Raw genomic sequence first — 15,578 nt, forward strand, 5'->3', positions numbered from 1 at the left:
TTGTTCCTAAGCTAACACCAGTGCCAATCTTGCTCTATTTTGTATGTGGGTCACCACCACAGCATGGTGGACGAGTGGTGTAGGTCTGCGCCCAGGATCCAAACGTACAAACCCGGGTTGCCAAAGTGGAGCATGCCAAACTTAACCACTAGGCCACAGGGTTGGTCCCCAGGAAATTTCCCTTTTTTCTTTTCTTTCTTTGTTTTTTTTGGTGAGGAAGATTGGCCCTGAGCTAACATCTGTTGCCAATCTTCCTGTTTTTGCTTGAGGAAGATTGTTGCTGAGCTAATATCTGCACCAATATTCCTCTTTTTGCTTGAGGAAGATTGCCACTGAGCAAACATCTGTGCCAATCTTCCTCTACTTTATGTGGAACACCACCACAGCGTGACTTGATGAGTGGTGCTAGATCCATGCCCAGGATCCGATCCTGTGAACCCTGGGTCACCGAAGCAGAGCACACAAACTTAACCACTAAACCACTGGGCTGGCCATGGAAATTTCCTTTTTAAAGCATGCTCTCCATTCCACAGAATTTTTTAGAAAACGTACAGACTCCTCTGGAAATCTGATGAAAGTTATGGAAATACATGTTTATATGAAATGCTGCGTAAAATTTCAGGAAGTTCAAGGTCTCCCTGCAGCTCCTCTGTGAATTCCCAGGTTAAAATTGATTAGAAAGACTCAAAAAACTTATAGCCCATAGTCATGATTTATCGTTTACAGCTTTGAGTGAAGGGAGAGGAGTTGAAAGGGAAAAGGTAATTTTTCTACCTATTTCCAAATGACACTCTCTGCCTGCTTAATGATGTGCTAGGACATGTACAGCATACCTTAGTTATCAAGAGTATGGAAGGAATGTCAAGCAGCAGAGCAGGCTCAGAGTCAGACTCCAGGGTTTGTTTCCACTACAGCTTTGCCTCTCACTAGCTCTGCGCCCTTGGGGAAGTCAATTCCCCCCTCCTTCTCTCTGCCCTTATGGTAAAATGGAGATAAGCTGCACTTACCTCACGGGGAGTTTAAGGTTTAATGTAGTCATTTGTGTAAAGTATTTGAAATAGTAACTGGCACAAGTAGGTGATCAGAAAATATTAGCTATTATTCTTTTAACCCCCTTCATTGTCCTTAGAAATTTGGTAAGAGATCCTACACAGTCTTCTGAACAAAAATTTCTTGTCAATAAATGAGTGTCATTGTTGTGAGTATTAAGTATTACACTGGGCCACAGATACAGCTGACATAAGATACAACTAAATCAACAGTCATGAACTGGCCTCCAGGGGTCATATTCAAATTGCAGACGCACTTCAGTTGATTTAGTACTTGGCACAGTATTTCCTCACATTTTGAATTAGATGCCCACATTGAAAAATTAAAAGATTTTATCTGAAAATCCAGATTTCCAGTTTCTCTTAAAATCTAAAGATCTGGCAACATTGGACTTCATTCCTACATGGAAATAATTTACTACAGTTTATATAATTCTCTTGAGAAAAGTAACTTGCAGTTTATTTTTTGCCCTCTCTTTCATAACAGTAAACTAAAGAATATGTAAATATATTTTCTTTTCTTTTTCTGAAAACAGTATTAATTTTATGAAAAATATCTAATCAAAGGCTAAAGATTCTCCCCAAGTGGTTTCTCTTTATTCCTCTTCCCAGTCTTCTTTGACTGAATCAGTAACATTGAAAATATGTATTATTTTTAAAAGACAAATAAGATATCCAAGTTCAGTTCATTCTCCTACTGCTCTTAAGCCAAATAATTAAACAAATATGAAGGAAGAGTATCTTACATCTTTTTAATAATTTGAGAAGGACTTAATTACTACAAATTCTTCAACATTTAAAAAAGTACCTACCTCTGATCCTGTAACACCCACACATCCTCATTTTCTAGAAAAATTTCCATGTTTAAACAAGAATACTAGTCTGTCTTTTTTTGGTGTACGTATAATTATGCTTGACTATAGAGTATCAAGCTAACTTGACTTTTCTGGTCACTAATCTGAATTATGAGTCCCAGAGATGATATGGATAAGAGAGTATGTCATAATCCTCAGCCCACACCTCTGTGCACAGTAACATGCCTTTTAGACATACTAAAAGTACAATGGCATGAATTCTTCCCCTGTATTCCAGAGATAACTTTTCTTAATAATTGGTACCTTAAAATTTTATAGTATTTATTATAACTATGATACTATTTTCCAATTTATACCTACATTTAATCTTCTCTTTCTAATGTAGCATGAAATTTTTATACATTAATTCCAATGTTCACAACTTTAATAAAAGTCACAATCTAGTTCTCACCAGGTTGTCGTGAGGATCCAATGACACAAGGCATAAAAAAATTTTCCAATTTAATTTTGATTTGTGAGTTTTATTACAATTATAGAATTAAATGACTTAAATTAAAAAAATTATACCATGCCTGGATTGCAAAACACAATAGACCAAAAAATAAAGTGAAAGTAATAAAAGATATAATAAAAATATTAGTGAATTTTAAAACTATATAATTTCTCTGACCAATTAATATTATGTACATACATACAGCTTGTACAATTATGCAAATTATAATGTCGAATAATATATTATAGTAGTTCTTGTACTTAATAAATTATTTTTCTAACACTATTTGTCTATGAATTATAGACAGATAACCCCCAAATGAATTTATAAACTATTTCAACATGTTTATCATTTACAAACTGAGCATACACAACATAAAAAGTTCTTTCAAAATGTTCATTTACATGACAGAGCCCACAGATTTTATTGGACTATGAATTATAACATAGTATGCCAACATGAAATCTTAACATGACCTTCATTTAGTCAAAAATATTAACTTGCTGGGAACCAGAGTCAGCTCTCATTTCTAGGAAGTATCAAACATGAAAGTGTCACTGTAAAGCCAGAGGTGGCCAACTATGACCTGTGTGCCAAAAATGGTTTCTAGATTTTACTAAAGTGGAAGAAAGAAGGGAAAAGGAGAAAGAAGCAGCTGTAGCATGGCAGCAGCGGCTAGAGACCATATGTGGTCTGCTAAAATATTTATTATCTGGCTCTTTACAGAAAAGGTTTGCAACCCCTGCCTTATAGTATCTATTCACAAGGCAATAAAGAATCAACCAGGAGTCTCTCTTACCTGTCCAAGTATTTGTGAAAAGGAAGTCTTAACCGTCACCTAGTTTAAGACAACCATTAAAAAAAGGTTATTTTCCCTAAACTCCTCTAGTTCACATTTTATTAAATTGAACACTTCTGCATATCTCTAAGCAATAATCATTAACTTTTTTATAATGACAAACCAAAATAATCATTAACTTTTTTATAATGAAAAACCTAAATAATCATTAACTTTTTATAAGGACAAACCTAAAGGCACTCAAGATCTTAAAAGAAATCCTCCAAACCACCAATGTTTAGTTTGCATCAAGTCTAATTTTCCTGTCCGGTATTTTCCCCATATCCTAAGTCTTTGACAATTGGATGAATGCTATGGTACACGTGGTAAACTTTTACTAACAAGAATATTTGATTAACCAGAATATCTTATTAGCAAATCATGCAAGCTAAAGGAATTTATTGAATGACTGAGTCCAGAAGCTACATATATGTTTGCTAAAAAATTAAGCACAAAGTGATCAACCTACTATATAACCAGTACTTTAAAATCTCAAACCTACAATTGTATAGCACTAAATCGAGTTAAGCTAAACCACTTCTGAGTACATTTCATAAAAATAGATTTCACATAAGACCAGGAACAAACAGAACATATTTAATAAAATTTAAGCCAAAACAGTATTTTTTAAAAAATTCATCATTAATTATCTCTACTATAAATATACCTTTTTGATATTAGGAAGTATGGGAAAAGGAAATAAATATTTCACAGGGAAATTATTAAATGACCATATTTTGTCAAAATATAGACTTTTGAAAATATAAAGTATTTGTAAAAACTGGACATTTTGAGAGTATGCAGTATCTGGTGCCAAATTATTAACACAATTCTTACTATCTCTGTAATATTAGAAATGTGAAGGTACAAGTTAAAAAGCATTGCAGCCCTGGAAAATCCTTCAATGTTAAAACAGAAAGCAAGATATCAAAGCATTAATAAACTCCATAAAATAACTCACAATATTGGTCCAACTGAAATTTGGTTGTAGGAACAGATTCATTTGATCTACCAATCCTAGTTTACCCTAAGAAAGTTAGTTCTAATAAAGAATCCCAATATTTAAGCTTGCTTTAAAGCAGTTGAGTAGAAATAAGATATTTAACATAAATCAGAAACTGTGATGTCTCCACCACTGAAATGAGTACTTCAAACACTTAAATCTGGAATCCTTAGACCGTGGCACGTTCTGATACAGAGAGGGACACTTTCAGTTCACCAATCTATAAGTAAACAAAATATTACTCTCAAGTTTATTTCCCTTATTTCTCTTAGCTCAAAGAGATCTACTGCGATTGTAAAACAAATACAAGAGGCACTAAATTGCACATATTAATGACTAACAGAGCTTAAAATAATTAGTAAAAAGGAAAGAAGATCCTTAAACTTATCTGGTAGGCCTAGAAACAAATATGCATCATGTCGATCACTGAAGTAAAGCCACGTCAGCTGACTTCATTATGTTCTTCAATTTATAGAGGATTGTGGACTTTGGGCTTCCAAATTTAGAAGGGTAAGCTACAGTTTCAATTTTTATTTTATTTCCTATTACTTATTAAGATGTGTACTTTCAACGGCCCAGCTAAGGAAATACTGAGGTAGTACAAATAGGCAAAATGGAGAATATTTAAAGTATTATCAATGTCTATTTCTTATATTTAATGACTTCCACATCATCATATATCTGAGGCTAATATAAGAATATATTTTCAATTTATTCTATAACTAAATCTTAAAGATTAAGCAAACACACAACTTACCTCATACTGACAGTCTGATGATGTGTACATTTTTAATAATGCTACATGGCTATCATTTTCTGGTTGAGCAATATGCAGTTTCAGAGAAATTTCTGTGGAGGACGGTGCCCTGAAAAGATATATATCAATTCTCAAATACAAAATGCTGTGAAATAACCATGGCTAAGTCAATCCTCAGCACAACACAATGAAATAATGTATAGGAAGCTAGATGCCAGACACATTATTACGGATGGACACTTTTCCAGTCGCACCACAGCTGCCTGAACGCTCCCTCTAGTTAGAGGAGTTGGGGGAGAGGGTGGGAAAGGGTTCATCTTTCAAGCAAGTAACGTTTAAATTTTAGATCATTTAAATAAGATTTACATTATCTTATAATGTACTATCTTATCATATATTACCTTATGGGCATAATGCTACCTAAAGGATACCTACATTTTACTAAGAGGCATTTTAATAATTTCACTATGATTTAAATAAAAAAAATATTATTCAAGACATGTATTCTTCAATGTAATTATGTAACGTATTATTCAAAAACACCATTTTAAGGTAAATTCTTTCATAGACTTACTGTGCAATGGTTAGTGAATCTTCATAAGACCAGGGAATATGAAGTTTATAGATACTAGTTATTTCTTCTGTGAAAACATAAAAGAAATATGTATTACTAACCTTATATTACACTAAATCTTATATAAGCTACTATAATACCTAACTACACACTCATTTCATAAAAAATAATTAGTAAGAATTATATCACATAATAAGAAATTATGGAGGATTATTAAATAATAATGTTTAATTAGACTTGCAAAAGATATTAGAGCATATGAGAAGTACTAAGAAACTAGAAAAACATTAAACAGCTAAATCTGAATTACTCTATAATAAGACTGCATGACATACAGTATTATTAAAATTTGGATTTTTAAACTGAAACAGAAGATGCTTACTGTTAAGAAGGAGTCTATATTATATTTGTTGGAAATATAAACAGCTTTTATATTATCATATATTTAATTTTAATTCACATAAAATATACGGAAGAATAAATATTATAGGAAATTCAACTGAAGACCTATTGATTCTTCAAATGACAATACTATTTTTCCAGAAAATACGCTTACCTTTGACACTTGAGCACTTGCTTACTACGTTGATTTTAAAAGCTTGGTATATCTAATAGAGTTTGACCACAAAAAGAAAAAAAACAAGAGTTTATTTGGTTGTTTAACTAAAACTAAAGTAAAATCAAATCCTCATTATAGTCAGGATAATTACCTGTCCAAAGTTCAGGAGCTCTATATTATAGAACAGGCCGCTTGTATTTAATATTACTTTCCTTGATGACAATCCTGTTGAATTAAAAGTACTGTATTACTTAGAATAGTAAAGAACAAACAAAAAAAAGTACTGATTACTTACACAATGTTTAAATAATGCCAATAGATTTTTACTATGAAAAAAGAGTTCACAGGTTTTCGCTTCTGGTATGGAGAAGTAAACTCCTAAAAATCCAATCCTCCTTGAATAAACTCCGAAAAAAACATTTATAAGGATTTTCAATCACAGGTATGTGTTTTAAAAAATAAAGTACATATTCCAATTTCAAAAAGGCATGCTTTCTTGGTAGATCTCTTACTTTACAAGCTTGCTATCTTCAATGAGATGGCAATTCAGAGTTCTCATTTCTGTATTGTTCTGAGTATTTTTCTACTAAAAAAAGCAGTGGGGGTGGGATAAAAAATCTTAAGTTTCTTCTCTCAAGTAACAAAGATTCTTTTCATGAACAGAATATAAAACAAAATATTTAAAGGATGAGGAATGCCAAAGGGCACAGGAGCCAACCCAAAAAGAGCTCCCAATATCCAAAGTTGGAACAACTTAAGCAAAAAAATGTAACAATGGTACTGGATTATAACCCAATGAATAAAATAAATATCCAGGAGTCCATACTGACATAAATAAAAATTAAGTAAATAAATAAATGGAGGAGAAGGGACAACTTTCCCTTAGGAAGAATTCCAATAAATACTGAATACCAGTAATAACTGCTTCAGACTAGCACCACTGGATACTAAATTTAGTGGGTTATTTTGAAGAAAAATAAGATACTTATACATTTTCAAAGTATCTCCCCCAAGATATTTATAAATTACAGAAAGGAAAGGGGCCGGCCCTGTGGCCGAGTGGTTAAGTTCACACGCTCTGCCGCGGCAGCCCAGGGTTTCACCAGTTCGGATCCTGGGCACGGACATGGCACCACTCATCAGGCCATGCTGAGGTGGCAGCCCATGTACCACAACTAGAAGGACCCACAACTAAAATATACAACTATGCAGTGGGGGGATTTGGGGAGAAAAAGCAGAAAAAACAAACAAACAGAAGATTGGCAACAGTTGTTAGCTCAGGTGCCAATCTTTAAGAAAAAAAAAAGGAAAGCAGTAACTTTATAGTGGAGAAACCTGGCAGACCCCATCTTAACCAAGTGATTAAGGTTAACAGTACCAGTAATTAGACTTAGTGACATCATGCATCCTCTGATACGCTGCACTGAGAAGTACATATTGCTTCTATGACAGCCTTGCCAAAAATGCATAACCTCAATCTAATCATAAGAAAGCATTAGACAAATCCAAATAGAGGGGTATTCTACAAAACAACTGGTCAGTACTCTTCAAAGGTGTCAAAGCTATGGTGACAAGGAAAGACAGGAGCTATCAGAGATCAGAGGAGACTGAATACAACATAGGAACCAGGGTAAGACCACTGGTGAAAAACCAATGGAAAGTAAACAAAGCCTGCAGTTTAGTTAACAGTATTGTACCAATGCTAATTTCTTAGTTTTGACAATTGCATTGTTTATGTTAAGGTGAGTTAAGGACATATGGGAACTTCGTACTCTTTCTGTAATTTTTCTGTAAGTCTAAAATTATTTCAAAATAAAATTTAAAGGAATATTTAGTTATGTGTATTTTACCAGAATAAAAAAAATTTAGAGAAATTTTCATACCTTCATAGGTCAGACAGAAATTTATACTTTATAATAAACCTTTTATAAAAAGGGCCAATATGTGTTATAAATTCACATGAGAACACACACACACAAACACGATTACCCGCAAATGTATGTGATCACGGAGAAACGCCTTTTAAAGTTCACTCCAGAAGATGACTGCTGGTCCAGTATTAAATAAGAACCTAATCACTGAACCACATCATACGGTTATTCTAAGAACTACACTTGAAATACACAACAATATTTAATGTTACAAGGCTCTGCTTTATTATGACTACCTAGCAAAATAAATCAGTACTGTGCTAAAAATAAAAGCCATTCTTAAGATTTTCAAAATCAAAGTACCTACCAAAGGAAAACAGATGAGTTACAGGCAGCTGTATGGATCTCGTCTCTTTTTTAAAGAATTCGCAATCTACAACAAACTGAAATATAAAACATTAATTTATTAGGGAAAAATAAAATTAACATCATAGTAAAATATCTTCACTTGATGTTTGAGTGGAAAATAAAAGTGTATAAACTTCTGTTTTGGAGAAGGTATTATCTATCACACTAACTCTGGCTATATTTAGATGGCAAGAATTCCTCAAGGAGAGATGCTAGGCTGAAAAATTTTGATGAATGAGCTTAATTTAATTTAATAGATAAATTATTAGAAAGTCATTTCTATAACAACAGATTAGTATAACAAAGTTTTCTTGTAGTTTCAGGTGTTTATAGAAGACGGACCTTAACGGATGGAACAAAGCATTAAGAGCCAAGGTTAACTCAAAATTAACTAGAGAATATACCTTTAGAGAATTTATCTCTGAATACCTCAACAGTCAAAAGGAAACGTGATTTTGCTACTTTTTTTTAAATCCCACATTTACTATGTATCTACAGTCTAATTAGACTACAAAAGGCTTTTGGAGACATACTGCTTTCATCTGCAGATGGCTATGTTATTTGTATAAGATTATTTCAGGCTAAACAGTGTTTACAGTAAACAGAAAAAAGGTATACTATTAACTATGAAGTAAGAAAAAGAAATGCTATCTTAAGAAATGCTTTCTCAACAAAAGTAAAACTAAAATAAGACATCTGCATCATTACAACTTGTTGTAACAACATTTTCTTCTAATAGTACTTCCTACAAAGGCATAAGGAACTCTGCTCTCAACTGTCTGCAATGAGAATGGTTTTATTAAAATAATCTCCACAATGCAACCGAACTACTTTGATCTACAGGAGCTGAAGAAGAAATTAATCTGATGCCTAACTGTAGCTAGCAAGTAGTTTGCTGTCTACAGAAAGCAGAAAGCCAGCAGGGTCTATCCTAGGCTTTTCCAATAACTACACCTTGGGTTGTGTTTGAAGCAGAGTTATTTTGCTTGCCTCTTGGGTGGATATTTTTATTGCTTTTGAAAGTGAAAAACAGATGAGGAAAAATGCTATTACACTGTAGCACATACATGAGGGAATAAAAGGAAAATCTTGATAAGGGGCTTTGCCTTTGTTTCTCCCTCTTTACTTATGAGGCAAAGAACACTGTCCGATATTTTCATTATAGAAAATAGCTGTTACAAGATTAGAGCAATCATTTACTGAACAGGATTATTCATTATATTTTTACAAAGCATTTTTGGGTGAGACACTGAGACAGGGAAGCAGTTTTAAATCGCTTTGTACAGGTATTTAAAATAATATAATTTTTATTATTGTTTTACAAATTTGATTATTCCTTTTATGGAATAAACTCCTACCCAAGAAAGAAAATTCAAAGGTCTGTCCCTGAAACATCCAAGATAAGTACATTTCTAATGGATTTTATTATTTTATTTTCTGTCATCAAAAAATGCAGATAATTCCATATTTGCATTTCAAAAAATATATTATCAGTTGACTCAAAACATTTTAAAACTGCCTATTTAAATATATGTATCCTTCTGATGGTGGGTTACGAGACGTAGAAATCATGGAAGGCCTAAACTAACATCCTTGGGAGATTGGGTGTGCAACAGTAGTCAGCAGTGTTACTTTCCAAAGAGCATTATGACGTATTACGTATTTACAGGGCTGCTAAGACTGGCTATTTGCGAAAGGCTCAGTAGTTTCTTGGAATAATCAAAAAGGGCCTTTCCAAGTTTGGGCAGGATGTTAATTCATTCAAAACCAACTTACCTGACAGAAAAACCCTTAAAGAGAGCTTTAGTATTGAAGATGCTGAATTACCTCTCACTTGAGCTAAGCAAAACAAAACAACGAATCCATTATAAGGGACTTGTGAGACTCGATCTTTGAGATGACTCCCAGCTACATCCCCCTTTTCCTTTTCCTTTTAAATTTTCCTAGTAATTATGGCCCCAAATTTCATCAACTTTCTCACTCAAGAATCTTTTTTTTAAGTATTTATGCAGTAGTCACTAAAGGTTGAAGATGCAAAGTAGAATAAAACCTATCTGGTCCTTACTCTCAAAGAATTCACAATATGGCAATGGCAACAGACATAAACATACAAATTATAATTCAGGTAATAAATTCCTCAAAGAAGTTATAAACAAACAAAGTATCACGGGAGTAAGAGGTTACTGAGGAGCTTGGAAAAGGAAAACAGAGGACACGTAGGCTAGATCTTGAAGGATAAATTTGTCGGGTGAAACGTGGAAAGGGGAGTAGAGGGTCTTTTGCCTCCATCCTCTTCCTTTTCCCCCACTTCTTTCAAAAATCATTATGCTTTTATTCCTACTCCCACTTCCCTAGTACAAGCCCTCATAACCCCTTAGGAGGTGCCCAGTCTCCTACACCATAAAAAGATTCATCTTCCTAAATAGCTCTGATTCCATGACTACTATGGTGAAAAATCTTTCAGCTCCCTACTGACTCCTGAATCTTCCAATCAAGGCCCTCCACATTGTGGCTGTGATCCACTTTTTCTAGACTTTTCTTCTCCTACTATTCTACACATAGGGGGCATCTTTTTAAAATTACTATTTACTTATTCACTGTTTTCCAAAGACCCCCCATACTTTCACACTTCCATGCTTGGATCTCACTGTTTCTTTGTCTCGACAATGCTGTTCATTACAACTTTCTGCAATGATGTTACTATTGAGCATCTGGAATGAGGCTAGTACAATTAAGATACTGAATTTTTAATTTTATTTAATTTTAATTAATTTTAATAGCCACCCATGCTGCTAGCTCTGACATTTGACAGCATAGGTCTAGGATGCTCATTCTACCTATAAACACCCTAACTATTCTCTAAGGTAATTTCAAATATTACTTTGTAATAAAAAAGCTTTTCTGGATTCCATCAATCAGAGATACTTCCCTGTTTCACATTTTTCATGTATTTGCTATATTCTGATTTGCATTATATATTTTGGGGTATCTCTTTTATTCTCACTCTCCTCCCTGCTTCCAAATATATTTCTCTCTCCCTACCTGACAGTATGTAACTTTTTGAGAAAAGGGTTCGTGTCCTCCTCATTTGTGTGCCTCCAGAGTCTTGCACATAAAAGTATACTCAAAAATTAATAGGTTTTGAAAGACCGATAAAGTAGAAATAGTTCCCACTCGGAATAAACAGACTCAGGTTTATTCTGCTTAGTTCAAGTTAGAGTATGATCCTAATGATTTAACAATCTTAGGTGGATCACCAAACTGGCCATTGTTTTAGATAAGCCCTATGCTGAAGAATTCATCAAAAAATAACTTACATATTTAGCATGAGTATCCCCAAAACATTCTGATAACAACCATTTAATCCATTTGTTACCTTACTTCCATGAATAGATGGTACATAAACAACAAGATGAGACAAAGATGGATAGTCTTGAAGTCTTAACGTCAGAGACTAAAAAAAGATGAAAATAAAAAAATGATATTTCTTAGAGTATATAAAGCTTAAAGCATGTTAAAAGAAAGATAAATTATAAACATTTACTTCTTACTTAAGAAGTTACTAAAAAATTAAATTTCAAACTTTATATTCAGTAGTTCATAAAATGCCCATGTTTACATTTTCAGGTCAATTAATCAGGTCAATTAATTTGCTGAAAGTCAAATTCCTAATATTATATAAATACGGACTGCCAAAAAAGTTCCCTAAAATGTATCCCTACTTGTAAAACAAATGATATTTAACACTTTTTACAGAATTATTTTCAGACTCGGTGTCTTTTATAAACCTGTCTGTTTCATATAATGTTATAGGATGATTTCTACATTTATCTTGGTAGTATATGACCAAGAACATGCAATGGTTGAAGAATAAATGGATGCTAAATATGATGGAAGAGCTGTAACTTAATCTCAAATGACTCTGATCTAGCCCAAGGAGTAAAGAGTTGCTGGCTAATGATGTCTATGAATATCACCCTCTGGAACTTACTCAGCAAATGACAAGAAGACACAATAAAGCTTATGATGCACCTCACCAGACGAACATCTATTTTCTTCTAAAAATTAAGACCAGATCCTATAGTCCACACTTTGAGAAATGAGTAGATACGAGACTGGTCTATGAATGAAAAGCCAAGCCACCAAATAAAATACAGCTTTTAAGTCCAGTTTTTTCTGGAAGTAGATGTGGGAGTGGAAGTAGTTACGTGTTGTAACACTTTGTACGCATTAAGAAATCTCTGAAGACACTTAACTTTCTCCTTTGTTCTTCAGAAACACCCATGTGGGCAAGCTGGACAGAGGTGCGGATGCTAAAGAACTGTTAACGAGAGGCCCTCTAACACCTGGACCAGATTCCCCTGGGAGTGCTTGTTAAACTCCTGGGCTGCACTTCAACTTACTCAGTGAAGTCTCCGCAACAGAATTCTATGTTCTAATGTAAATTAAGGGAGCTTAAAGGGGCCACACAAACAACAGCTACAGGCAACTGAGATCAACCAGACAGATGGTAGATAGTGTGAAAGACAAATTAACTAGAAAGAACCATGGTTACTCTGTGTACCTATCCACTCTAATAGCTTTTGTTATTTATTCTCAAGAATAATTTTTGTCTTGAGAATTTTTTTTAGGATCAGAATACTTTAAAAAGATATCAGTGTCAAAATACATTTCCTTATAAAGTTAAGTTCCCATATAGTTATAACGTCAGTGGGCATTCGACAATATAACAATATTCATGAAATCATTACATGGACAGGTAAGGCTAATACTGAAGTTTGGGAATTTTTCAGAGTTTAGTAAAACTGCAAAGGTAAAATGCCCTTTTATGCCGAGGCCACAAACACAGGAAATCAAACATCAGCGGTCAGATGTCAGAAACCCTTCACGTTCTGCTGTGATGGTGCTAAAGTATGATTTAGACAAAATAGTGACTAGGTAATTTTTCTCATATAACTTAGATTTCTTATGAAAGTTAATTTTTGTTTGTTTGTTTTTAGTAGTAAGTCCATTGGGCTTACCAAATTCTTGGCCTGCTGTGCTTTGTGTGTGTTTTTAGAAACCTCTTCATCGTAACCATGACAGAAAAGTTCCATGTGATTGGTATTAAAAACTAAATTCAATTTTTACAAGTGCTTGGCTGGAGGCATTCATTTATCTATTAACAGTTCAGTCAATAGAGATGCCAAAAATGATATGATTCTCATCTGACATTACTTTTGTTGAGATGATATAAATATGAATAAAATCTGCAAGTTTTTTTACTTTAACCTTTCCTACCCCTTCAACTTCATGGCAAAATAATTTTGTGCTTTTTATAAACGCATAACACATATTATATATATAATTTTGATTTTCATTATAATAGAAAAGTTTATTTACATTTAATAATTACAATCCTCTTCAACCAAGAACGGCTAAGATTGCAGAATATTATAATCCTTGTTTTCTAACTTCTCTCTTCCATTTTCCCCCCTAAATTCCAGTAGGCTTTTAACGCTGCCTGGCAATCTACTAGCATTCACTGTAAAAAGGAAGCAGCTGGAATAGCTTGTTCTCTTGCTGTTCAGCCAGCTATTTCTTACATTAAGAACAAACAAAACAGGTGCCTAGTATTGGATGAATACATTGTTTAATCCTTGAGACTAAAAAATATACAAGGATTCTATGATTTAAGAAGTAATTTTTAAAAATAGGAGCAAAGTCAAATTGTATCAAGTTTTTAATCATTTATTTCTTCCTAACTCTTAGAAATTGAACAGGATATCCAAGCTGGAAATTCAAGAAAATATTTAATATATCTTATGAATGATTGATCAGTAAGTATATCCTGATACTTTTGTTTGTTTTGCTCCTGCCTAGAAGGTTAGGACAGAATCAGTGAAAGACTTTAAAGATATTCTTATAAGTCAAATCACTTCCCTATGATATTCGTCTCATAAACACAAAGCCACATGAATGAATACGCACAAAGACTGACCAAGGTGACAGAAAAGTAACTGCAACCATTCCAAAGTCAAGTGTAAGTGACTTACAATTACTCATCCTGTCATAATTCCTCTCTGTTGGTATAGTACAGAGTTGACTATGAATACAGATAAATAAACATTCATGAGCACAAATAACTGAATTGGAGCGGGAGATGACTGGGACCAACCAGATGACTTCAAGTCTATGAGACTAGTACTCATTAGAAAAATATATTTTATTTTTAAAGTACAGATTTACTTGAAGACTAAAAACTATCAATCATGGCATAAGATTACGAGTTATAAACACAATTTGGAAATTAGAAGAGATATTTTTATCAAATTTTAGAATTGTTTTATTTTCTCAACAATAGATTTTGAGAGTTTGCAAATTAGCCTTTTGTATAAAGACTTGCTGATCTACTAGAGTCCCTTTACGAAATCACTAACAATTATTAAATAAATCCTGTGGAGTACTAGCTAAAGTAGATAGTTATCCAAGTGCTTGACCACAAAGTGGTGTTGAAGCTGATCTGCAAAATTACTTTGTGTCTCTTTGAGATGCTCACTTCCCTACTGTAGGTCCTCTCCCAAAATGAATTCTGAGTATACTACTCAGCTTATATTTTAAGACAGATCGTTCCAAACATACCCTCAAAATGAATTAAAAAATTTATCTAGCTCTTGTTATGATACTATAACATATAGGTTTAATTTTACTTAGAGGATTAATATAGTTTTTTACCTCTGAAAGCCAAAAAGAAAAAAATTCATGTTATTCTCCATTAAATTTCTAGAGAAAATATTTCTAAAATATCTCTTAGTAAATCTTAAGTTTATTTAATACCAAGATGAACTAATAAAAGAACATATTCTAAAATGCCTATAGGCTCAAGCATTTTTCCACCTGCATATTAAAATTCTAAAGCCATAATTTACCTTAATTGTTGGCAGTAGTTCAGCTTTCCATGATAGATCAACTCCTTGCCGGCTTTGAAATAAACATGAAAATAGAATTAAAGGACAAAAATATAAAGCATTGTAAATTATAAGTAAGCTTCAGAGGAAAAAGAAACCATGTACAGACCCTTCAGAGAGCGTTCTAATGAACTGAAGTCTAAATCAATATACTTTATCCACATAGTCCCTTTGGGAACAAAAAATTTTTTTTCCTAGCAACAAACTATTCCAATGTTTACAAAAAGTACTGGTGTGTTCATTTCCTTTAATTTTCATTTTAAA

General features: G+C 33.2%; 1 protein-coding gene across 1 annotated transcript in view; it reads right to left on the bottom strand.

Moving 5' to 3' along the window:
* The window catches only part of PGAP1 (post-GPI attachment to proteins inositol deacylase 1), a 69,330-nt gene that overhangs the window by 18,198 nt on the left and 35,554 nt on the right, over nt 1–15,578 (bottom strand). The window contains exons 12-19 of the mRNA XM_023622272.2: nt 15,276–15,327; nt 11,744–11,821; nt 8,327–8,402; nt 6,240–6,313; nt 6,086–6,137; nt 5,530–5,596; nt 4,956–5,064; nt 3,157–3,195 (exon numbers count right to left, since the gene is read on the bottom strand). Coding sequence (XP_023478040.1) covers nt 3,157–3,195; nt 4,956–5,064; nt 5,530–5,596; nt 6,086–6,137; nt 6,240–6,313; nt 8,327–8,402; nt 11,744–11,821; nt 15,276–15,327 — 547 coding nt within the window. The remainder of the gene's footprint in view (nt 1–3,156; nt 3,196–4,955; nt 5,065–5,529; nt 5,597–6,085; nt 6,138–6,239; nt 6,314–8,326; nt 8,403–11,743; nt 11,822–15,275; nt 15,328–15,578) is intronic.

This window comes from Equus caballus, chromosome 18 (assembly GCF_041296265.1).
Source record: "Equus caballus isolate H_3958 breed thoroughbred chromosome 18, TB-T2T, whole genome shotgun sequence".
NCBI classification, from domain to species: domain Eukaryota; kingdom Metazoa; phylum Chordata; class Mammalia; order Perissodactyla; family Equidae; genus Equus; species Equus caballus.